The sequence below is a fragment of the Manduca sexta genome, chromosome 23 (assembly GCF_014839805.1).
Source record: "Manduca sexta isolate Smith_Timp_Sample1 chromosome 23, JHU_Msex_v1.0, whole genome shotgun sequence".
In the NCBI taxonomy this organism is placed as follows: domain Eukaryota; kingdom Metazoa; phylum Arthropoda; class Insecta; order Lepidoptera; family Sphingidae; genus Manduca; species Manduca sexta.
This window is the reverse complement of record NC_051137.1, coordinates 254,398-280,447: the sequence shown is the minus strand read 5'-3', so window position 1 is coordinate 280,447 and position 26,050 is coordinate 254,398. Positions and strand designations below refer to the sequence as shown.

The following is a 26,050-nucleotide window of genomic DNA, read 5'->3' as shown; positions in this document are numbered from 1 at the left end:
ATTATTTAAAAAAAAATTAAGCGAATTTACAAATCAGAGGTGCGTATTCTGGATCCGAAACGCATCCATAACATGCGTCTCGGCACTGTCTTTCTCCTAAGCAATTTTACATCATATTAGATAATATTGATTAGGTAATTAACGAACGCAGCAAAACCACAAAAAATCTCTACTTATTCTATAATGTCCATAATTAGACACTGATTATCACCTGAGCGGTTGCGGGTAGGTTTTGGCGGGTGTGGGGAACGGGGGGGGGGCTTTAATGGGGTAGTGCGTGGCCACTAAATACGCGCTAATTGTCACGCAGTGCCGACGCGGCCACCGCGGCTCCTTATTGTTTTCCATCTGAACACTGTAATTGGAAAGTTGATATGAATGTTAATATAACATGTTGCATATTAGGATATACCGAATACGAGGAATAGCATTTTGCCAAGGATATCCATATACTGTTGCTTCTAGCTTACATTATATAAAATTAAATTTAAGACAGTTGCCGGGAGTTCTCTGAATTTACTTAGAGTCGCCATAAAAATAAGCAACTTGTAAGAATATTAATAAAGCAGCATTATTCAAAACTGAAGCGATTCTGATTAATATAAAAATAATTATCACTGACTTTAAAGAAATACTTTCTCGAAGTCACCAAAAAATGACCTGTACAAGCGTCTATGACAAACCGCCTCGGCCTGAGAAACGCAGTGTTCTGTAGCACAAAGTCTCACAAATACCCTCACAAAAATATTTTTACCCTTACAATGTGTTATTATAATAACGTCAAACACATTTATATAAAAGCAGAAAAATTCTCTCACGCCCCCCTCCCCCCATGGGGTTAACACGGGAGGTCATTCCGCCGCTGTCGGACGTAACAAACACTCTCGACAATTTAAAATGCAATTACCGCGAGCAATGGTCGCTAATTAAACGGAGATATTCGGTAATGGCGACCCGCGCCCCCCGCCCCGCCCCGCGCCCCGCGCCGCTCTCTCGCGGGCAAAAATTAAACACGGGCTCATCATCGTTTAGTGACGAAGCTGGTAGCGGGCCGCGTGACCAGGTAGCCATACATTAGGGGAGGCTTTTATGGTATTGAGAAATTGTCTAGTGGCATTAAGGTAAGCCATGAGGTAATGGATTCCATTCTACATTTTTCTACGTTGGTATAACGATGCTTGCGTACAAAAAAATCACTCACTATACGTTAGTGTGCTGAAGTGGCTTGCAGACTATTTTAAGTAGGAATTGCCTTTTTTTCTTATGATTATAGTGATTTAGATACTACTGACGTCACTTATTTAAAAGTTGTTGCCTTCGTCGTGACAATTGTAAACTGAATCTTTTTGAATAGCTACCCGTGTTCAAGGTGGGGTACCTATTTCATTATAAACACAATATGAATAAGCGTGTCCTGTCCGCACAATGCGTCCCACACATTCATCTCAGCACCTCTTATCTATGGAAAATATACCTATTAATTTTTGTTAAAATCATTCTATTCATTAATGACAACATGTGCCTAAGTTGGAAATGTATGGGTGTAGGTATCAGTATATAGTGACGTCATTTTATAGGAACTAGCTGCTTTACTTTGTACTTGCTTAGTGTTTTATATTACTATACGGGTTCATAACACTATAATGTTACGTCATAATGCTTATTAAGTAAAAGAGTTTTCGTATAAACATGTTTTACAAAGTAAAGTTTTTAACGGCATACCTTGTTCTTACGACAGAATATAGGTACATGTCTAGTAAAACCGATGGTTTTGGGTTCTATTTGTAAATTCGTCAACCGAGAGTATGAAATTTTCTCAATCAGAGAAATAGTTATAAATTCGTGGCCGCTCGGGATTAAAATTAATGTCCAATATGTCTAAAAATAACTAGCTTTCTTGTCATGGGACGAGCATAACGACAAAGTGTGGGTATTACGTCTTAAGACAATAGCCTTGCGCCAATATCCAATATGCCCTCAATAATATCTCGTAACCTCACAAGCAAGCTGCTTCCTTAACAAGAGTAGTTTATAGCGCACAAAGGGAATTAATTCTCTCTATAGCATCATTACTTGCATGATATTAGTGTTTACCTCAGCCTCCAGCACAATATCCATAACCGTACGTTAGGTTAACAGCGGCTGAACCAACGCCGCGGCGTCGGCACTGCGCGCCGGTAAATATGGCCCGATAGCTTAGCGGCCCTGTTGGCTGGGGGCCAGCGGACCCCAGCATTTGGACCCGAGATTTTTCTTGTTGGCTGTCTGCTTGAACTGTTTTTATTGGACCTTCAAGGGCTTTTTGTCTTTAAATTTGAAAGTGATGTTAGACCTGATAGGAATGGTTTAGTTTAAATATATTACCTCGGCAGTTGTCGGGATTATGTTGGCTTAACTAAGTTGTCATTTACTATCCAGACTTATTCTCAAATAAATGCGGATTTCAATGTAACATCCTACACCCAGCTCACAATACTCGGTGGGCTCCTGGGCCCGTGATTTCTCAGTCCGTGGTGCGCTGTTCGCGTTGTTTTTTTAAAAGACCCTCGAGAAAATTAGTTTTCAGTGTGAGCAGTTCCCGCGTGTAAATAAAAGAGCACCTCGCCTCCAGGCGCTCGGCCCTCTGTCCCTTCCGTGGAAATTTTCCTCGTACATATGATTTTTTGTTTAATCTCATCATTTTCTCAGAAAACATAATTAACCTTTTACTGTCATTTGTAATTTGCTCGCGTTTGATTCAGTTTTTTCGTGGTAATTAGTGTTAAAGAGATTTTGATGCGTTGCCTTGTTATTTTTGTTGTCATTTAGCAAATAATCATGTGGATTACTTGATGGTTCATCAATTAGTGAGTTAATTACTGCGTGTCACGAGGCTTATCGTCTAATGTTGGAAGTGGACGAGCGCGACTCGACCCCAGCGATGGTTTTTAATTAACTAATATGTGACCACTGTTCATTGACAGTGGTGACGTTTGCTACCAGGAGACTACCTGCTCTCGACATTTAATTGTAAAAAAAGTTTTTGAAACTGATCCCGGCTCAGCAAACAAAACGCGGTAAACCTAAACATTCAAATTTAATTAAAACTTTGCTCGCCACTAGCTAGTATAGTTCCCGTAGCTTTTCTCGGCCATTTGTAGACTTGAATTACAAATTCTCGTATACCACCCTACACACCCGGGCAGTCTTTTAGTATCAGTCTTTGACCCCAACTTTTTTTAAACGTCGCTGGTGCATGCAGACGTGTAAATCACCTATTAAAAAAATATTGACGTGCCAATAATGCCACTCGGTTTCAAACAGGCCGGCATAATTGTGTCGACTGGCGTGGGATAATCATCGCTCCTCCGTCGATACTCTATCTGGACACCATTGCGTTTACCATAAAAAACCATATGAGTGATGTGTTCGAAGTTAAAATCGAATCCGCCACCTATGCTTCTAATGCACTGCGCCATAGGGACTGTTCAATAGTCCCGCACAATAACACGTGCACAAGCCCGCGCTTGAGCGCACCCACTTCAATCCGCACAGGTGCGACGCAAGCGGCACAAAGGGTCGGACCGAGAATAATGCAAGGCGTTACCAAGAGCTGTGGCGAGACGTGACCATGAGAATGCGGCATACTACATTACAACATACTATAATAGTCGTAAAATAACCCATTTGAAATTCTTTTTAACCGAGTTCCGAATTTTTTAAGTATTTATTACTCTGATTATTAGGAGACATCCGTAGCCTCCAAGGAAGAGGAATGGTGGCGTGATAACTGGCATTACGAATACTGTGTGAGTGAGTATACATTAACACTGTCATAGAATAAAATAGCTTTTTAAAGGATAAGTTTCCAGAGAAGAACAATGGTATTGATATTATATACAGGTCTTTAGGGCCAGTATTAATACGTAAGGCTGGATTTTTGGAAACTGAACAATATAATAAAGAAATTGATAAACATTTTAAATAATTGTGTAAAAAATACTTTAAAGCAACGATGCATCGCAATATTATAATCAATATGCGACCTATTTCGAATATCGGTGTAATGTCAATAAGCCAAAACTACATGTATTATCACATGTTCGTGAGACTCATCCCAAACAAGAAGGGTGTGAGCTAAACAAACTTCCTCTAATTAGATGATACCAATCGCAACTAATCTGCAGCGATACTCGCGCGAGCAGGAACGGATATATCTTACCACATGATTGTTCAGAGTTTCTATGTTCGCATAGACTTGTAAGTTTGATGATGTGACTACAGTCGAACATTACGCAATTTGTTGTCGATGGTGTAAACTAATTGTTACCCGCGGTTTTATCCGCGTGGAAACATTTCTCGCTAGTCGTGTATCTAAATCACTATAGCGATCTATGGGGTACTTTATACAACGCCAGCGATATCTATTTAAAGAATCAGATCAAAAAGTGTTATTTCAAATTATATTGCATTTGAAATAAATTAATTATATTTTTTACATAATCCATGAAAAAAAGAAATATTGTTACATTCGCTAAAATGAAATTAAATTAAGTTGTTGGCTCACACCCACATTTATTCATAAAGGTCTCTGTAGTCGAAGCGACAACGCCAAATAATAAAAAATTATACCGTCTCCAAAAACCACTAAGAACCAAAATATAATTTAACATTACCTATATACTGGTTACCAATTTTCAACTCATACTATATCCCGTAGGACAAATAAGTAAATCCATGCAAAAATATTTTACTATTTATTCTACTGTACCAATTAAAATTCATGACTATTCGTAAACAAAAAATATAATATTATTTATGTTACATTTCACAGCATCCGTGTCGCGTTATCACTAACAAATAAACGATACTCGCTTCCATTTGACATATTTGTGGAATAATCTCGAATGAAAAACGCATCGACGCGACGCGAGTGAAGTGACGCGGAATACTTAGAGCTACTGTGAACGCTGTTACTTCATTAAATAAACTCAGGATTTAACCCCACACAGGCTGTTTGATTCGGTTAGCTATTTAGCTTCCTAAAGAAAGAGCATACCAACCTAAATCTCGAACAAACTTATTTTTAACTTAGACAAATAGTTGTAATTTAAGTTCAAAATCTAATCCAGAACCTCACGTTTCACAGTCCAGAGCGCTGCGACTAGAATACACAATAACTAGGGCCGTATTCATAAGCTTTACTTAACTAAGTATGGCCGAATGTTATAATTAGAAGACGAATGTTTCGCAGTATTTCCGCCATCACAACCTTCACAATTTGTAGGTAAATGTGTCGTGTATTGGGATATAGCTTTGCTTCAGCTGTCTGTTAGATAGACAAAGCTGAACAAGGCCAAAAAAACTATGAAAATACCGGCATTATACGTACGGGCTCACTGTGCGTACTCATAATATTATTTGTGAAAACTGGTATGCTATTTCAAGCGATCATTCAAACTCCCTAATACGTCCTGGTGAAACATTGTGGGAGCCATAACCAGATCGTTAGCGAGGCCGAAGCTCCCGTCTCTAATAGCTCGTAAACAGCGGATTGTTTGTCCGTCGATGTCTTGGTGCGCCACCTGCGGCGAGCACCTGTGGCCGAGCCACCACAGGAATCTACTAGATTCTGAAGAACCGTTTTTAAATAAATAATGTTTGAATTTACCGCATTACGTTTAAAAATCCAATTCCGATTTGTTGTGATTGGAAAATTCCGCCAAGTTTGAAAAGCAGAAGAAACACATGGTATATATACATAAAAAATGTCTTTGGGCGTGTGAATATAAACACAAAAATAACTAAGAATAATACGTTTAAAGTTGGAATTAAATACTGAAGGACAATCACTCTGGTTTTATCTTCAATATAGGACGAGACACGACCACCTTATCTACATAGTATATTTATATAAAATACCCTTGATTATTTAAATATGCAACAGAAGCCGATGCGCGTACGGTTGGTTGGTCTCGCGGCAGATAATCGTGCCAATCGGATTGTCGGCTCAGTCGCTCGGCCGCCTACAACCACGCTGCGCAGTCGTTGCCGCTCCCCGCGCCGCGAATACTGTTAGAACGTATTACATAATTCATAATAATTGTATAACTCGTCTCCGCTCGCGAGACGATATCGACGGTTAAAAGGCTAATTAACATAAGCAAAATTTTTTTGCAACTCTATTTTTCTTATAATATTACGTATTTGAAATCAGAAGTTCTGGTTTTAGTCTATATTTTTTTAAACCAGTTAAAGTTTTCAATTATTAATTGTCAATTAGCCTTTCAACAGTGAATATAATTAATTTCTTTGTTTATACGAACATGGCAAATTAAGCCCTGCACCTGATGGTGTGCAATGTGGAGTCCAGATAGAATGTCACCTGGCGACAGACGATTACCTCTCGCCGGTCGACACAATTATGCCGGCCTGTGTGAAGCAGATATACAAAGGCTGACCCTGGAACGCACTTACGTGGACCACTATGACGGGTTTTAGCATCTCGTTTGCGGGGGTCGTTATCCCGGCGGAAACAAAATATATTCTTCCAGCAAACACTTCTACAGTCGGTTCTTTTACGCATCGACAAACTGTAACAATGCAAATCTACTAATTTACGATTATGTAGTTCATCCTTTATTGATCAATATAAATATAAGAACTTAGGTAATGCCCAAAAAAATATCTTTTTTTTTTCAAATAGTAACTTACTATACCAATAACGCATAACTCATATACAGCCCATCTTTTATATAATATTATGTGCATGTGAGTGTGTGTTTTTGTATGTGTGTCTGAATTTAAGCGATGAAATGATTTCGTTATGAAAAGCGTAATGTAGTCAAACGTTGCGGCTCGGCGCGGAAGGATTATGTTATTACGCGACGTAGCCGGCCGGGGCGGGGGGAGGCGGGAGCCAGTAGGGGCGAGGGGGGAGCGGCTGTGCGAGTCGCTCTCATACACTCATTCCCAACGTTTTACTAACGCTCGTGTTGTTTGTCATTCATCGCTTTATTTATACGGCATCATAAAAGATCTACTCACTGGCTTAATTTCGTATCTCAGTCCGCGAATTCAAAATCCTGGTGTTACGATAGGACGTTTGATGTTTGCAGACATTGTATTACTGAATGTAGAGTTAAGTAGAGTTACTTCGCGAACGTAAAACAAAATTTGTAACTGATGTGGGAAGTTATATTACTGTTGCTAATTATATCCACAACATGGACTGGCACGATAGGGGTGCTAGAAATTAAGGGCAAAAATTTAAATAACCCCCGACATAAAAAATCTCAAAGTATAAAATAAAATGTGTTCACTTTTGAGAGCTGTTTTGTGTCCGGGGTTAAAAGGCTCTTTTTCGTCACATAAGCAGGATAATTGAAGGTTTTTGTTCGATTCTCAAGACTAGCATTTAATGTTAAAGTTGTTTTAAGTACAGAATATAGTTCAACGTGACATATTATTATAACAAAACTTTAGTACCTATGCCAAAAAATTACCTATCGCTAAAGCTTTACACGAGGCTAAACGTCAGTCTCATCGTATGTGGACCCTTAATCCACACCCAAAGGTCAATATGTAAGTTTTGTGTGCTCAGCAATTAGTGATAAACTGAGATAGACCCGCACCGGGCCGGTCCTTAGCTCCATAACTCCATAATTATCCGCCCTGTACTAATAAACTAAAACAAACAAACAGTTCCAGCTAAATGAACAATGTTTGTGTTTTTATACATAATATAAGCACGCTTATTAATATTTGAAAGGCATAGGCAGAATAACATGAAAACTACGGTTCACTAACCTTATGTGCTAGATGCTGAAGTTATCGCCTATATCGGACATGAATACCATTCCCATAATACAAAGATAAATAAAGGAATGATGAACAAATCCATGTGTACGTTAAAGCCAGCGTAATTACTGGGCATTATCTTAACGTCTTACGGCTCACAGTGACGAATGCAGTGGAGTGGCGCGCAGTACTTTGTAATTCAGTGTTGCTACTCTTTATGGGCGGTCGTATCGCTTACAATCAGACGAGTATAAAGCTTTCCTCGTTATCAATTAAAAAAACCTTAACTGGTTGAATTTGAACTGTTTTATGTACGTTACGCAATAATTACAAACTGACTTTTATTTACACTAATAGGGTACCGGACTCATTTTTGTTCTTTACTATTATCAAATATTTACATAATATAAATTATAACACAGAAGGAATTATTAAAATCCGGTTAAAAATCAACAAGTTATAAGTCTTTGAATTTCGGTGGAAGGGGTAACTAACAAGAAACAGAAAAGAGACGAAATACCCACATGTGACGTCATCGGGAATTAAGACGCATGCGAAAGAAAGAGATGAAGCGATATCCCCACATCGCGCCCACTTCTGCAGATTACAATATTTTTAATATGAATTACTCGCTCATTTTTTAACCAATTTTTATGCAGTTTTCGCAGGAGTGATTCTTTTTCGTATTATTAACCATTACATATAGAATAATGTACAAAATCAAGCATAGGCCGGTCCCCTATTGTAATAATTATCCAATCGAGCCTTGTCACAGGCATCACGTAACTTAACTCTTACCATTTGTCAAACTTTAATCCAGTAGCATCTAGCAAACGAGACGCACTTTTTCCAAATGTAATTTTTAAATTATACGCCATAACCTCCACGTTAAACTTATAGCCTTGAAACTAGAGCGTTACATCAAAAGTTTGCCTAATTAAGGCTTCACGTCGGAGCAAAGGACGCGGCGGCTCGTAAACTTGTTACAAATCATAACTATTGCGCAGTTAGCGGAGGTTTCCTGTACTACGATATTACACAACACGCTACGATTACAATTTATAGCGCCCATAATGTGAACCTTTAGACGTGGTTAGCGACACTTAGCTGTGGTGTAAGAGTATTTGACATTTATGTTTCGAATTTCACTAGTGGACTCAAGAAGTCCAATAAGCAGAGGCTAAGGCTCCATATAACCTGTTTCCTGCCGGCTTCTCTTTATGTAGAATTTTATTATCATTAGAACGATTTGTAGACCGCATTTATGCATATAAGTTATGTCGGACTCCCTTTCGAAAAATTGCACCTTCCGCCACTGCCAATAAGAGAAGTGTCATTGCAAAAATCCCTCATCAAAAAATACTATTAAATCACTACTAGAAAGAGAATCTAACTCTATAATTTAGAATGACCAGTGAATGACGGGTATTCAGGTGACAGACGTATAATCACGTTCAAACGTGAGCGCCTTCGGGCACTGTGCGGCTTCAGACACAAGTAGTCGCAGCTTCTCTCACACCTGTGCGGAGATGCAAAGCAAGCCATTTACATATTAACAGAGAGCTTGCGCGCCGCGGCCTCACGGAGCACGTAATTGACTCACATGCTTCTCTCTGACTTGTTTTAAAACATTAATTAACCGATAGGATTGTAATCCTATTCCGTTGGTATAAAACCTGCTGGTGTAAATAATTTTGTGATAGGATATGTTTTATATCCGCCCGGATAGCGACCACCGTACTCTAGGTGTTAAAAGCCGCCATAGTGGGCCAATTAAATGTGTCACGTTCCGGGATCAGCCGATGTATATCTGATTCCAACAGGCCGGCATAATTGTGTCGACTGTGTCTCGGTAGTCAACATTCTTTTGGACCCCCTCCACTTATGCAAGTGCAGTGGGGTCACTTTGCCTATAAAAAAAACCTTGTGTACTTTTGTATTGTGATTTTCTAGTTACGTGAAGTAGTATATAATTTTAAAAGAAAAACAAAACACTGGAAAGCTATAACAAAATAAATATGCCTAAACAACTTTTATTACTTATGTCGAAAACACTAGCATGACAAACTTTGAACACTCGACTCGCTAGTTAAGTACAAACAAATAAAGACCAAATAAACCATGTAACTTGCCTGTAAAGTATGTTTTTGTTTGTACAGGAGGAGCTCCGCGACAACCTGACGGTGAGCGTGATGAGCTTCGTGCCGACAATGGACGACGACGGCAAGCCGCTCACCTGCCGCGCTGAAAACCCTAACGTCACCGCGCTCGCGCTCGACACCTCCTGGACCATCAGCGTCGTCTGTACGCACACAATTATACACATATTATGAACAAACAACTGTTTCACGAAAAATGTGCCTCCCGGTCGACAAAGGGTTGGTTGTGCCCGTCATTTTTACTCACCATGGGTAGCGGACGCCGCTTTTCTTGCGGAACGCTTTCTCGTTTGCCTGTTAAGCTAAAAAAATGACAGAATCTTGCACAAATGCTTTATCCTGAATTATTAGGTCCGAAACAAATATTGACTTTAAACGTCGACGTAAAGTGTATTCAACTATCGATAACACATTCACTGTAAACATGGAGCATAAATAAAATTCAAAATTAACTTCAATTTACCGGTATATTCTCGTTTGCCTGAATTGCATTCAGGTCATACTAATGAAGCGATTCGAAAAAACTGACAAGTCACAATTTATATTGCAACGATTGAAATACTTAATTATGATTCAGTAATCAACCGGCAATGAATGCTCATGAATATCTGCCGAGCTTCACCCGAGCTCGAACACATGTGACGTGTGCAGCGACCTAGTAACGTCACTGCACATGTCAAACTATGTTCTATATACCTATACAACCACTATTCGAGAAACCTTAATGTCGTCGGTGTACTGCCGCGCTCCAGGATGTTTGTTCATTATGAGCAATGTTTAGTAAAAAGACATATCTGAACAATTCCATCAGAGGCGGCTCGAGCTCATGTGCCGCCCGTGTGCAAGAAATTCCTTGGCGCCTCCTAGGAGACAACGTAATCTTTAATAAATTTGATAATATTAAATAAAAAAATATTGTGTAAAGTAAATGAGCCACTCACACACACTCCACACCAGCCTTAGCACGGGCGCAGGTTGTTTGAGAGCGCCAGTGTCGCGAGCAACGCATGTCTCTTGACGTGTCGCCAGTGGCGCTCGGCTCGGCTCGGCTAACACACTGCGCCCGTATGTAGCGCACACCCTGCACAATAGGTAAAGCCGCCTCTGAATTCCATATTACTCATCATTACAAACAAAGCCAACAACTGTTTGAATTATTGGTAATATATCTTGCCCTGCAGATCCGCCGGTGGTCCGTCTGCGGCTGGGCAGCTCGCTGGCGGCGGGAGACATCAAGGAGGGTGACGACGTGTATTTCGAGTGCCACGTGCGCGCCAACCCTATAGCGAGGAAGCTCTCCTGGCTCCACGATGTAAGTACTCTTAATAATATTGTGCCGCATCGTTAAGTTGTGTAATAGTTTGCTGATATACGTATTCTGGCCAATCACGAGATGTTAACAAGCAATTGTGTAGGACGTCAAAATTGTTATAACCGTTCAAGGTTGTAACGTCTCTTTAATGTACATGTAACTTGCATTCCACTCTGCACTACACCTACTTTCAGGTATGAAGTAAACACTATCGAACTCTTAAAAAAATATCCTTCCATACAGAAGTCGTCGACATCAAACGGTTCAAGGCCGGACCTTTACAAATTGATCGAAATTTCTTACCGTCCCACTGACATGTGTAGCCTCAAGACTCTTTGCAAAAAACTAATATCCCGCGATGACAAGTTCTTAAGAAATTATTAGACGCGCGGGATATTTCAGAGCCGCGTAATCCCGCCCCACCTAGAAACCCCCAAACGGCCTGTTTAGATTTCGAGAAAATGGGAATAATTTCCTGTTATTACTTTACTTTAAGGAAACGGGCGTAATAAGGAATACTTAATATTAAATGTCACATTTCGTAATAACCTTTTTTAGGTCCGCCGAATTTATAATATTTAAAATGGCTGTAATCCGCGCCACTGGGCCGTGCCGGGACTTCAGTAGACGCTAATTACAAGGACACCTATATTATCTCTTAATTAAAGCTATGGGTATAAATTTGGCATGTGTTCCGTATGAGCAAACGTCTTTATTTATTTTGTTTTATTTATCAGGTTCTGCAACAGTACACATATTATATAGTATATTAAAACTACTGTTGTGTGTAATGTGTACTAATTAGAGGAGTACACATAAATTACACATTCAATGTTTATATTTTACGATATAGAACAAAAAACAAATTAACACAAATTTTAAAATCTAATCTTAAACATATTAAGTAAAGCATATTTATACATTTATATTTTTAATTGGGTAGATGAGAATATACATCATTGGGTACATGCTATAATTATTAAGTTAAAATAAATTATTATTTGATTTTTAAATATACATAATGCATGCAATGTATTTTTATTTCAATTAATTAGGATAGGCTATGATAGTGGCTTTAGTTTAAATTTTGGTTGAGTTGTTCTTTTTTGTATAGTTGCTCAAACGGACAGATAACAAATTTCCGGGGCGATTCCTGGATTAAGCAATAAGTAGTGAGTTTTTCAAATCTACAACACCTTACCTAAGCCAATAAACCCACTCTCTAGTAATGCATCATAGAACGACAATAATGTGATAACTTGTGGATGTATTAGTTGCGCCTCTACTTAAGAATTTATTTCAATGTCAAATATTCGCGTAAACATGTGTAATTATTTCTACATATTGCCTATATAAAACAGTAACGTGTCGGCTGTCGACCTAACTCAGCGCACTAGCTTATACGATATGAGCAAGCGCCGAGTCCGCGCAGTCCGGCCGGGCGGCGAGCGCGGCGCCGGCCCACGGTCCGGTAATCGCTTTGTGTTGCGGCGCGGTGTTTTAATCAGCGCGGACACGTTTTTTTTCCGCTCCACCCTTTCAGGGGCAATCAGTCGCGCGTTGTTACACGGCTAGCGACACCCCCTGCGCTTCTCCGATCTATTGTTTTCACGTTTTTGTTGTCATCCGGCGTGTCTCCCCCTGCTCTTGTTTGGGAGTCATTTGATCCGCTGATGCCGCTGTTTAACGCTGTTTCGGAATTAGCCTCTGTGTATTTTTTTATAAAACTATAAGACGAAACCGGCAAGTTTGTCTGATAGTAAAGCCATGAATGCCCATTACCATTAACAAAAGAACTTTGAATTGCAAAACTACGCTTTATACTCTTTGTATGTCACTGTGCCTCAACATCAAAGTGAAACACAACTGTTATTACGAACTGCTGCTTGACTGCAGAATTAGACAAAGACCTACTAATTAGTTTTACTAGACACCGCATGAATACCGAGTCGAGTTCAAACGAATTGCATCGCACCAAACGTAATTGATGGTCGGCCACTTAACACCGACACTGGAACGAAATACAACAAAATTCCTGGCTCCGTACCGTGCTAGGTATTTGCACAATGTCCGCTATTGCATTTCGATCACACCGCGGTCCGCGAGTGAGGGCGACTTGAGAGGATCGGTTCCTTTGTATCGCCCGCACAGCACGCACACAGCGGATAACGTTTGATAAAGCCGCGCTTTCGACACTCCATATCCTATTATTGAATTATTTAAGGAGAAATATATGAAAGCAGGAATAAAATATAAAAAAATGCCGATAAGGATTTCTTGACCACTAAAGTCCTATCAGGTCATGATAATATTATTTAAATAACAAACAATGTAAAGTTCAACTAAGTAAAAGTGTTTAATACGTAATTCAAGAGTTACAAATGTGATAATTAATTTAGTTTTCTATTAGCATTGTCCCTATACTTTAAAAGCCAGCCGCCACACGCGAGTTTTTCGCGCGGCGCTAGCGATGCAGCCATTTAGTCGGTCTCATTGTTTAACGGGGATTGGTGGTGAAAAATGGCGCGAGGGTCGCGTGACGCTGCATTCACCAGCGACGCACCGCAGTCTCGTATATCAAGCGGATTGTATGCGAACGATATCTGCTTCAGTGCCGTTGGCGGCCATTGTTGATAAAATCCTGCGTTTTTATGCTCATAGCTACGTATTTGATTTATAAGTTGTTTATAGTTTTTATATAGGCTAGCTTTTACATTTTGGTATGTTCGCATGAACGGTCTTGTTAGAGTTGATAGAGCCACTATAGGTTTCTATCTATAAACGACTGGAAGCTGAAAATAATCTAATTTTCACGACCTGATTACTGAGGGGAAACTTGTCTCAATTGGACATTAAAAATATTTTAACCAAAAATATAAAACCATTTTTTTGTTCACAACTGTAAGACTTCTGTTAAGAATGTCATCTTTAAGCAAAATATTGTGCATTTCTCTTTTCTACTGGTCGAGTAGATAAAAGCATGAATAGCCATAAGTTGTGACCAGCAGCTAAACTTTCCGCAGTAACTGTATATTTTCAGAGTGGCTCCTCGCGTGCGGCTCGAATCAAACTTCCCAAGTTTCTCTCTCGCCTATACTATTTACAATTTTTACTTTAAAAGTAGGAATGAAGTTCTGGGAATCAGTGATTAGTCACATTTCTTTCAGGGACTAGTGCAGGAGATATAAAAATCATATAATGTATACATTTTCTGCCTTTTAAAACAGGCAAGTAATGAGTAGTAAGTAACTTAAGTAGTCCCTTTCATTAAAGAAGTTATTTGGCAAGTCAGTCCTTATTGCCTATAAAATAAAGTCTTAATATACAATAACTATCGAACCCCCCTTGGAAGACGTTCTTTTGAGGCATTGGATTCTACCCCCTTATTCATAAACGTTTTTTATCTAGGGACGGAGTAAAGCTGTGATAACAAGCTTGTTTCTCAGTGCCCAACGGCACTGAGAAACAGACATAGGCCGTTGTGATTGGCTATTATTATTGTATCTCAATATTAGCCAATCACAACGGCCCTATGTCTACGCACTGAGAAGACTGCCATGCTGTCAGCACTGAGAAACAGACTTGTTATCACAGCTTTACTCGGTCGTTAGATAAAAAACGTCTATGAATAAGGGGGTAAGTTGATAATAATCTTATAGTAAATGACTGTTTTAAAATCCGAAATGTAAAAGAATTCTGACCTTGGGAGACGTCAACATCGACAGTCGAAGTCGGGCTTTTGAACATGCTTTATTACCTGTTTCACATTGTTCCATAAATTTATTGATGATATTAATAAAATATCGACATAAAAATCAATTCATAAAACCCACTCGCGGGAAGTAAACGTTTCATAAGTGTCTATGAACTTGCTAGTGATAAGATATACTTTCTATCCGCCGGGATAGCGACCGCCGTACAGTGTTAAAACCCAGCAGAATGGCTCATTTAAATGTGCCGCGTTCCGCGATCAGCCTGTCTATATCCGGTTCCAACAGGCCGGCATAATTGTGTCGACTACTGAAGGGTAATCTTCTCTCTTCAGTCAACATTCTATTGGACTCCAATCCATTTACCATTAGGTGTAGAGGGGTCAGTTTGCTGTATCCGTACAAAAACTAGGCCTGAACGAAAATTTATTTTAAATCTCTGCCCAAGTGTGTTTATTTATACATCGAGACGTACCGAAGCTCAGCGCGTAAGTTAGCGGGCAGTACAGACGCGGGTGTGAACCGGCCCGGAGCGACACCGCAGCGACAAAATTCATATTATTATCTCTATTTCCTCTGTTATTGTTAGTAAACTGTTATCTGGCGCAGTAACGGCGCGCTCTCCGGAGGGCCGTAAAGAGGCCCGCCTCCCGCCGACCTCACTAATATTTTCCGCCTTAAGTGACCCACGATTACTTTGTCTTACTTATTTCTCTCGGTCGTCGCTTTTTGTCATAAATACGTGACACCTACCATTCACTTATAAAGGTTCTCCGAGTTACAAGTAGCACTCAGCATAATAATTATATAAGTTTTGTTAAAATGAGTTATGTGGGTCTGCTATTCGTCCTAGTTCTCAGATCTCTCCCAGTTTGAAAAGTGTCTGGTCAATGTTAGGAAACTCTGCGGTCCCAAATTAATTATAATAATATTTAAATAAATAAATAAAAATTATACCTATATATTTTTTGCGACAATTCCTGTGTCTACTGATTATTATATCCCGTCGCCTACTACAAAAGAAGTCATTGCGTTACCTTTAAATATCTTTACCGGCGTGGAACGATAAAAACATTATTTTTAAACAAAATAGCTGCGTTAAAACTGAAAACAGTGCAAACTGCGGCGGTGTCGTGCACGGCGAGCTCTGGGCGGCGGACGGCGGGCGTGCGTTGCGGTGCGGCAGTGAGCAGTAATTTTCTCTTAACCCACACTTAGCGCGGTTCGGGCGACGGCGCTGCTTGCGGTCGCGCCGAGCCTCGCGTCGAACACGAACGGCGCACCCCGCACGTTCTATCAAACAATGTGCCTACTATTAACACCGTTTTATAAACATGCCACGTTATAAGCCGAGATCTTCGCAAAACACAAAATATACGCCTACAAGGCCTCTATACAATTGAGAAAGGTGTTCTACCAAACCCCGCCGCTATCTCAGTCTAAAGCGGCATTAATTAAATAAATAGTCTAAAATAGATGTCTGTTACATTTCTGTGAATATCAAAGCTTCCGTCCTTGAGTGTCCATTTATTCCATTTTCCATTGAAACAAATAGCGGCGGTTAGCCGGAGCGGCTCGGTCCCACTGGTGACCTTCCAGGAAACAGGACCCTCCACTCACCGCCACGGTCCCGTCGCGCCCCCTCCGCACCCCCTCCGCACCCCCTACGCGCCTCCACCCTATTTCTAAGTATAAATAATGGAAAAATAGCCGCTGTCTTCAGAATTTTCCATCAATTAAAGAAATACATATTTCACATATTTTATGTGATATATCACGCCTTTTATTACTGGCTAGCCTAAGCAGGACAAGTACCTAATACCATTGAGGCTACGAAACGCATGATCTTCTATTATGGATGCGCAAATCTGGTGGCATATAGAGCACAAGTATCAATAATATCAGACTCATAGTATGTCTTATCAAAGCGGGAAGCTGACCTAAATCATTTGCGATATAGAAATAATACTCGGGGTCTCAAAATTCACATCCCACTGCTGCTAGACTTGTGTCACATAATTTTAAAATAAATTCCACAGTATAGCTTTGTCAACTGTTCAATGTCCTACAGAGAATACCCTCTCACCTAGTCGTTCATCATGTGGGATAGGGCTACCAAATGTTTATACACTTAATATTAGTCTGCATGGATTACAATACATACATTAATTCGTAAAAAAAAAAGTTTGTACCCGTTTTAATCACGTTGCGCAGACGGAGGAGTGCGAGATTTGGCATAAAGACAGTTTATAGAGAAAAGGAATGTACAAAATTAAACTTATGTACAATATGTTTTACACATAACATATTAAATTCGATGGTCCTATTTCAGCAACTTGACTACCAATAGTAATAATTACTACTATTCATAGGGAGTTAATATTACAAGGGAGGCGATGACAAAGGCAAAACTTTAACATTTTTCGGCAAGAGATCACATCGACTCCGTGGCGCAACGGTAGCGCGTCTGACTCCAGATCAGAAGGTTGCGTGTTCAAATCACGTCGGGGTCACAGCACAATTTTTATGATTTATGTTTTGGGACCATTCATATGTTCCATAAAAGGCGTGAAAAAAACTTTTGGCGCAATCATCTCTTTCCCCACTATGAGTTTTGGGTCAAAATATATTGTCACTCGAGAGTTATAAAAATTCTATTTCAATTAATCAAAAATAACTTTTGCCTACCGGGTATTAGTTAAAGGTCTATAAAGACGAAATAGATTGGAAGCTTGAATACCCATTGTTAACGGCTTGTGATCAAGAGATAGAAAGGAAGAGGAAGGCAGAGACCAGACCTTCATCGCAATACAGATTCGAAAATAGCATACATTCCATTTTTAAAACCAAATATACCCGACAAACGCGAATTCGTCATACAGTTCAAAGTAGGTTAGAATCAAGGAGGCTAATTTTAATATCGTCGTTTTCTGAGCGCACTTACAGGCCGAGGGCATGGAGGGGACGCGGGGAGTGCTCGTGGGTCTGTATTCTAATTCGAGTGTTAATTCGGCGCGTGGAGAGGAGTTTGAGGGCCCTTGACGAGGCGGCCGGCCGCGACGAGCCGCAGGACGAGCCGCCTCGGGAACTAACGCGGGAGGATCAGGCTCGTGTTAACTTTGACGAAACTTTAATGTTGGAACCTTTGATGCATGTCGGGCGACGTTATGGTGCCTCATTCGACGAATATATGTATGTGCTTTGTATTAAGATTCGATTTATATATTTATAATAATGAATAGTTGTGAAAGATATGTTAACTTTTTTATATAGATGTATGTATACATCTAATTCAACGAAGCGACGAGAACGTCGGACAATGTTGGCAATATAGAATTCAGGCTTAAATATAATGGACGTAGGAATATTTATTGTTCGTTTATAGCATATTATACTAGTTTACTCAACAAAAGTAGTACCATAAAACAGTGACCAAGCACTTCAGCTGTAGGTCCAGAGAGAGAAACTCTTTTTAAACCCTGTCTTTCTCAAACACCCCACAATACCTGAGCGTGATGATAATTCATGATAACTCATCACTCGCTCGTTTGCACGCTACTATCATAACAAAGCAGCGCATAAACGCTTTAATAACGTTGCCTCCTTTACTCTTAATGTGCATGAATACAACGGAATTAAAAGGCAGCGCCGCGGCTGAAAACCAAATGAAAATGCCGCCAGTGTCCGAAACAAAGAGCGACCCACGTGGGCACAATACGCGCCGGGCCACCGGGGGGGGGTGAGGACAGGAGGGGGCGGGGAGGGGGGGAGGGAGCGAGGCTCACGAGAAAACATTCCCGTAATGCTAAGTATTATACTGTTTTGTTTTCTTATAAAAATTAAACGTGGTTTTAATGGCGTATGTACGCAAAAAGAGTAGTAAGGTCTTTCACTAGGTCATTCGTGATGTTGGAAGGTTTGGTTTTTTCTGGCTCTGAACTGTACTAGATAACTATACTATAGTTTTATAGTGCGATGCTGTCTAAATAAACTTCCCTCGTGGGTAATTATACTCCAGTATATATATCCTCGAAATTAACCACTACGATAAGTACTTTAATACCTTAAGGATGTCACTATTAGACATCTTCCAGTTATGTTCAATTGAACGTAATAAAATAAAAGTTCAATGCTCTTTCAATGTAGAGAAACTACAATCATAACAAACAAGGCAAAAAACCAAGCAATGTTTCCAAGGACTTTCAAGATACATAAATATGTATTATAACACTCTCAGTCCTGTAGAATGGAAACATCAAGCAAATACCAACTCATCCGAAACACGCCTTAATGCGGCTCAAGAAATCTTTCCACCGAGATCGCACACGACTTTACTCTTGTCAATCAACCGAAAAATATTAAAATTCAGGAGCGTGTGCGGGGCGGAGGGTCCGGGGGACGAGGGGTGCCCCGGCCACACATCCGTTATATTAACATTCCTAGCTACGGGCACACCCGGCGATATTAAACGAGATCTACCGAACCGCGACGGGACCCGCGACCCACTCTCCTTGAAGGACAAGATGACTGAACGCGCTATATAACGGTGTGAGGTATTGGGGTTGCAACTGTTACTGTGCCGCTGATAGATTACATCATCCTGCACGTGAAAAGGTTGCGACGAAAACGCCTCGTGTCATATTATTATTGCTAGAGATTCTGAAAAAAAAAACACTAAGCCCACTTCTGAACTGCACTGCCACATGGTGCAGCGGAGAACGAATGTTTCACAGAATGATTCATTGGGTTTCGCACAAATGCGATTAAAGGTGGCAGATCGGTACGCGCAACTAAGCACCTAATATCACAACCAAACAATGGGTCAGTGTAAAATTTTCGAAAAGGGACCCGACACAACATATAAGTACTAATTATAATATGCATAAATGCGTATTAAAATTAGTAATTATAATACCAACGGGAAAGGGAAGCCAGCAGGAAAGGACCCTTCGCCATTGCAACCAAATAACGATAATTGGCCAATAAGGAAAATAGCAAACAAATTATAAACGACAAATCTCGTGTTAATAGCATATTCTGAAGTGGAGGGCGTCGATCTGTGTTGTTACGAGTCAGTCAATAGTGCAGGATCAGTGCGAGCGCGACTTAGCGCATCCAACGGGATGCGTTAAGTCGGGAATATCGACGTCGAACGATATCATGCTTACTTTACTCCCATGTCTTATTCTAATATGCTGGCATGGTAGTGATGCATCTTATAGTAATCGGAATGGGGTCCAGATCGTCTGACTGACAACAGATGGTTACACTCGCGATCACTGGCAGACATCCTGGAACGCGACGTACTTGGACAACTATGCCAGGTTAATACCTTCTGTACGGTTATCGCTACCACGGCGGATAGAGACTATTATATCTTGGCACCAGCATGAACTAGGAGTATATCTGACCTTTCTTATGAATAAAACACCGACATTGCAATGGACTGTGTGTATAAATAAAGACGATAATAAAATTACGGCTTCATTAAATTTAAATAGAGTTTATTTCATGCAAAGAATAATAAATGCCAGCTATACATACGCCGAGATCCCCTACAAATTATTTCTATTGGATGTTGTTTTCAACTCTTTGTTTTAAAACTGTTTTAGAATTTCCATGAAAACCCTTCAAGCATATATTAAACGAATTATGTTCAGTCCGTGCAGCAAAGTCTAAAGATTTGCAAACACATTCACTAGTAGCTAGATGCCCCAATACATATTACATACCGTAGTACGTTATATGTATTCTGAGTCCACTCATCAATCCGACAGTGAAGGAGCGGCACCCACCCTCCCCCACCACAGTTATTAACCAAACCAGAATGAGCTGTCAGAATAATAAGACGCCGCATAAATTTCACGTCTTAAACCGACATAAATTATGCCTAAAATATATATTATAATCCGAACAATTAGTCAGGGCGGAGTCGGTGAGCCGATGACTTATACCCCTCCCGCCGGCCGCAACCGCGCCCGCGCCTAATGACAAATCATATTTCCTACGAAATAGCTGGATCGGTGCTAGTTCGTTCTGACGTTGGAATAAATGTTCGGCCTACATTGATCTGCCGTCCTTCGATGGGAAGCCGGTGCGATTCAGGAAGCCGCACAAACAAAATTTGTTACTTAATTTCTCATTGGGAAATCACATGATACACAAGTTCCCTGTAAATCTCGAATAGGGTAATAAAATCTTCTTTGCCATCCAGATCAGAACTAAATTAATAGAAAATTTTACCCACTGGTTGTTTAGTGTTCACCTGCTTTTAGGAAATTCGGTTCGAGTTATAAATGTGCAGGCGGGGGACAGGCCCCCGGGCGTCTGCCGCCGGCCGGTATTGGCAGCCGGCGGATTAACGGACTTCAAGTTGTCGGAGTTGGTTCGCTCTGCTCTCTGTAAATCCTATTGATTTTGATCAGTGGGATAATTCCAACTCCGCCGGTCCGCTGCAGATCTGCCGAATATCGTAACAAAGCCACGAATCGTATCATAGTAATTGCTATATTCATCATTAACATATTTAAACTACTATAATTAAGACAGAGCAGTTAAAAACATACTTTTTTTCTATATCCAGAGAGTCGTTATAAAATTAGGTCCACAAATAAATAAGAAGTAAATATTTTAAAGTACTACAGTATAATCATAAACTGTATCACATATGTTTTGTGCGTTTTGTAGTATTTCAACAAAAAATATTTGCGTCATGGCTTTTCGATACTGTACACAAACTACACGTGTCGAATGTCGTGCCGAAGTTTGTTTCGATTTTCGGCATAGCTGCCCGAGTGTTGCGAATAGTTTTAAGTACGTAGACATTAGGTTGGAGGGGCACCGTTTACCGAAGTTTCGTCGCGCTTTCGATCGTCGATAACGCTATTGTACTACTAAACTAAACTAGCGCGGACTTTACATTCCAACACACAAAAGATGAATTATATTCGTGCATACATAGAGTTGGGATACAATAGTTGTGCGCTAGTGATGTACACTATTTTAGCGCGAATACTAACTACTAACACCCACTTGCTGCCTCTACTCATCACTACGCTTAAGACGCAGTAGTGCCACTCTGTAGACAACACTCTCTGGAATATTACCATACATTCCTCCTTCTTATTGCTCGGTAACACATCCACAGTCTTCCTGCTGTGTAAGCATATGTAGGGGAGGGTCATTTCACACCACACACACGTAAAGTGCGTCTCGAAATCGAACCTAAAACTAGCCTGATCATTTCGTTACAAACGCACTAATCCATACCTGCCTCTATTATAATCATAGCAATATAACCATAACGTAAATAGTTCCTCACAATTCTTTCATTCGAGCGAGTATCTTAAAGAAATTCCCACTAATCAATACGAAAATGACCCTTAGTGATGTAAGCGGTGTTATCAGGTGGAAAATTCTTCCCATTATTTGTTATCCACGTTGCGGGACGGGGTGTGGCGGCGCGGGGGGTCCGACCATCGCCGCGACTCATAATGGGCCGGCTGATTGAATCACTGGCACTCTATTGAGGGCGGATTGATTCCGCCATCGATTTAGATCAAGCATTTTACGTAATGTGTCCCCCGCACGCCGCACCCCGCACCTCGCCCCGGTCTCCCTCAAATCGCCTCAATCACAGCCGTATGATGATTATAACAAGATCTTGTATGCAGTTTTTGTGACTTACACAATAACAGGTGTTCCAATACCCTCGCGACCGTTCGTGGACCCTAAACATCAGCATGCCACGCTCACATACTCTTTCGTACGTGAGTGTTTATTTAGGTACTGTTCCGTTTTGTAGGACATTATATTTATTGTAAACGCTGGGGATTTTGAAATTTTACATTTAATGATTCAAAAGAGCCTTGTAATTTACAGTTCTGAGTATTGGGTACTGTTTACAGATAGTCCTAGCAATTAACATTTATTAAAATAGAAAGCCGTTTCTGAATAATACTATGATACTCATAAAACTTCTAATAACTATTATTATAAATGCGAATGTAAATCTGTTTATCTGCTCCAATTTCATGGTTAAACCGCTAAAATAGTTTTAGTTAAATTGGTTACCTACAGTGAAAGTACGAAAGGACATGAGCTACATTTTAAAATATTTATCACATATCTACATCAGCGAAGCCGCGAACAAAAGTCAGTATTTCATACATTAAGTACGCACGTCACACGTGGAGATGTAAACACGGGCCGTAAAAAAGAAAGAGCCTCATTAAAAAGGGCGAGGAGGGCGCATTACGCGCTGTCCCAAACAATTAGCACGGGCGGACCTCGGCCGCCCCAGTCCGCGCGCCTTCGGACTCGCGGCGCTGATCACAGCGGGGAGAGTGGCAGAGCGGCTGGCGGATAAAACAGCGTGCATTTCCCGAAATATTCCTGTGATTAAGGGCGTTTTATACAATTTCTTATATTTCTTGGTTGCAGTAAAATTACTGGAACGATTTATTGAATGTAAGGATACTGCTGGCTATTTACAGTAATGATCGTTGAGGTGATATGATATGGAATTATTTTCATCAGTTAATTTATAACATAAATTATCAAAGAGTTTGGCCTATTTCCGCTGACACTTAAACCCCCGCGGAAGCCCGATAGCCATGAGCGACATTACCCGCGCGCCATCGGTAATGTGAAGCGATCGCCACACGTCACCGACATTATCTCGTCGGCGGTAATGGCGTGCATTTCCCGATATATAGCTAAGGCTGTCAACACGCGGATGTGTGTGATATAATAGTTTTTTTTTCTAATGGAAGGCAAGACGAAGGCGTGTGTCGTTTATTACCAGTGCCATAGATATCCATAGATAATTGCTTCACGATTGAATTCTAAATTACTTACTATTGTGTGGCCGCTGGAAACTCAGAATTTCTGTTCATATACGATGTTTACTGACAAAGACTCATTGACCCATTGCGTCAGACACTGATGTCTAATCGAGTAATATTGATAGCAAACGTGGTGTTCTGATCCGAGAGTGCGAAGGTCAGGTGATACGCAATCAATAACCATCAACACTGGTATGAAAGGGTTCCATTGACTTGATCGCGGTTGTACCACCACAATACATTCGGTATAAATGTGTCACATATGTATCGTAACATTCTGATAGATCAAGTTGCTAAGGGAGTTCATGTGCCGTTTCTTATTCACAGCGATTACATAGAGCTGTAGAAGACAGGCACAGAGTCCCATGGCCGTTAGAAACTCGTTTTTAAGAAAAAAAATAGTATAGATTTTTTTAATAGTGAGCTCTACAATATAGACTTCGTTCAATGTAAGTGGTAGAAGGAGCAATGACTAACAAGTTTTCCTCTGTGTGCGTCGGCAGCTTGTTTTGAGACGTCGCGTCGTCTCGGCCGGCAAACACCCATGACTCTTATAAAATTCCTAATAATGTTTGTTGTGCTGGCGGTGAAGGCGGTGAGCTCGGCGGAGACTGCGGGAAGAGAGGGGCGGAGAGGGTGGGGGGGCAGCGAGTAATGAAACGTCCGCCTCACCTGTTGTGCGCAAGATTGATGGCGCCAACACACTTGTTTACGCAAATATTGCGCACACACATACACTTAAATTAACCCTAAGAAAATACGCCAGGTCTAAACACTTTAGTGAAAAAACCGGGACGAAAGTATGTAGCTCTTAACGCTTGTTAATTAACTTACGTCTTAACTCGCCTTGTTTTATTCTCGACATATTTTCTCTTTACAGATCTGTTTATTACCGACATAGATAAAAACATGATTGTTAACGTTTAAAATACTGAAGGAACATATCCCTTGAAAGACTGTACAATGTACATCTCGTCAAAACGAGGACATCTGGAAACACTACAAAGAAGGCCCGAGGGACACTTCGAGCTTAACATTGATTGATTAAATCGATGTGCCCCGAATTCACGACACTTTCCTCGTCCAAGTTGAGTCATGTTTTCCACAATCAGTGATCAATGAAGATAGTGTAGAATTTAGTATCGTGTTCAACAATAAGTAGAATTCACGTGTCGAGAGTCATATACAAATAACACAATCATAGACCCTCTGTGTCTACATTAACTATTTTTGCTCGTGTTCTTCATCGTTTGTATGCGCATCACGACGTTAAGTCACTTATTATAAAGACTTTCCCGCCCTCACACCCACCACTACAACTCTTATAAGCCAAGATCAAGAGTGGCACATATGTCATGACCGAGCAGCGAAGCTCGGCTAGTCATATTGACGTTAAGTCACTCATTAATGCCTAACGTATTGACGTTAGTTTAGTTAATTTAATTAAGTTTAATTTCGTTTCGTCCAATGGGATTAAAAACCTAACTACTAAGCTATATTAAACACTAGTCCGAGTTAAATGTAGTGTTTCTTTCGTCACTGTCGAGCGACGCATTTTTGTTTCTATGTATTTATAAATAATAACACCACGTTGCCGCGGTCGCAATATCGTTCTGTATTACCGGCGTGCGCCTCTGTCGGTTTGTCGCTTATAAGCGAAATATCATAATATTCAAATTCATATAAATCTTGTCTTCTCTATCTAATAGCAATTTAGAGTCTTTTATGGCATCTTTGAATTAAATTGATATTGAATTGTTGATTGGTTTATTGATGTATTAATAATACATTTTGTTGTAGCTACCATAATAATTTATAAAGCATTCACACAATAATTTGGGTTTGCGAACGGGAATAAGAATTAACATTATCTTCAACGTTGTTATTGCAATAAATGCAACCAACACAAAACTTACTTGACTTCTATGAGACAGTGAGGGCATGGGTACTGCAATGAAATTGTTTAAGGTAGCTCGAACACTGGTTTATAATATGTGTAGGTTTACAAAACACGTCTCATTACTAAATAATTCCCGAAAAATAGTTTCAGAAAAATATTTGAGCAAACATTCGCGAACTATTCAAGATCCTGTGGATTTAAAAGTGTAGTTGTAGTTGCGCGCAGTTACAGCGAGCATTCCTGTTCGCTAGTAATGCGAGTAAAGTTCTGAACTAGTTCCTCGACGAACTTTAATTCCTTAGCCCGAGGCATTTCTTTCTCTTTATGCGACGGTGTTGTGTCTG

The 26,050-nt window shown here is 40.2% G+C and overlaps 1 protein-coding gene and 1 non-coding gene across 2 annotated transcripts in view; both read left to right on the top strand.

The window, feature by feature from the left end:
* LOC115448500 (nephrin) overlaps window positions 1-26,050 on the top strand; it is a 232,147-nt gene that overhangs the window by 180,740 nt on the left and 25,357 nt on the right. The window contains exons 6-7 of the mRNA XM_037441711.1: window positions 9,939-10,083; window positions 11,120-11,250. Of these exons, the coding sequence (XP_037297608.1) occupies window positions 9,939-10,083; window positions 11,120-11,250 (276 nt within the window). The remainder of the gene's footprint in view (window positions 1-9,938; window positions 10,084-11,119; window positions 11,251-26,050) is intronic.
* Trnaw-cca lies at window positions 17,402-17,473 on the top strand. The gene has a single exon. It is a non-coding gene; the product is annotated as a tRNA-Trp (tRNA).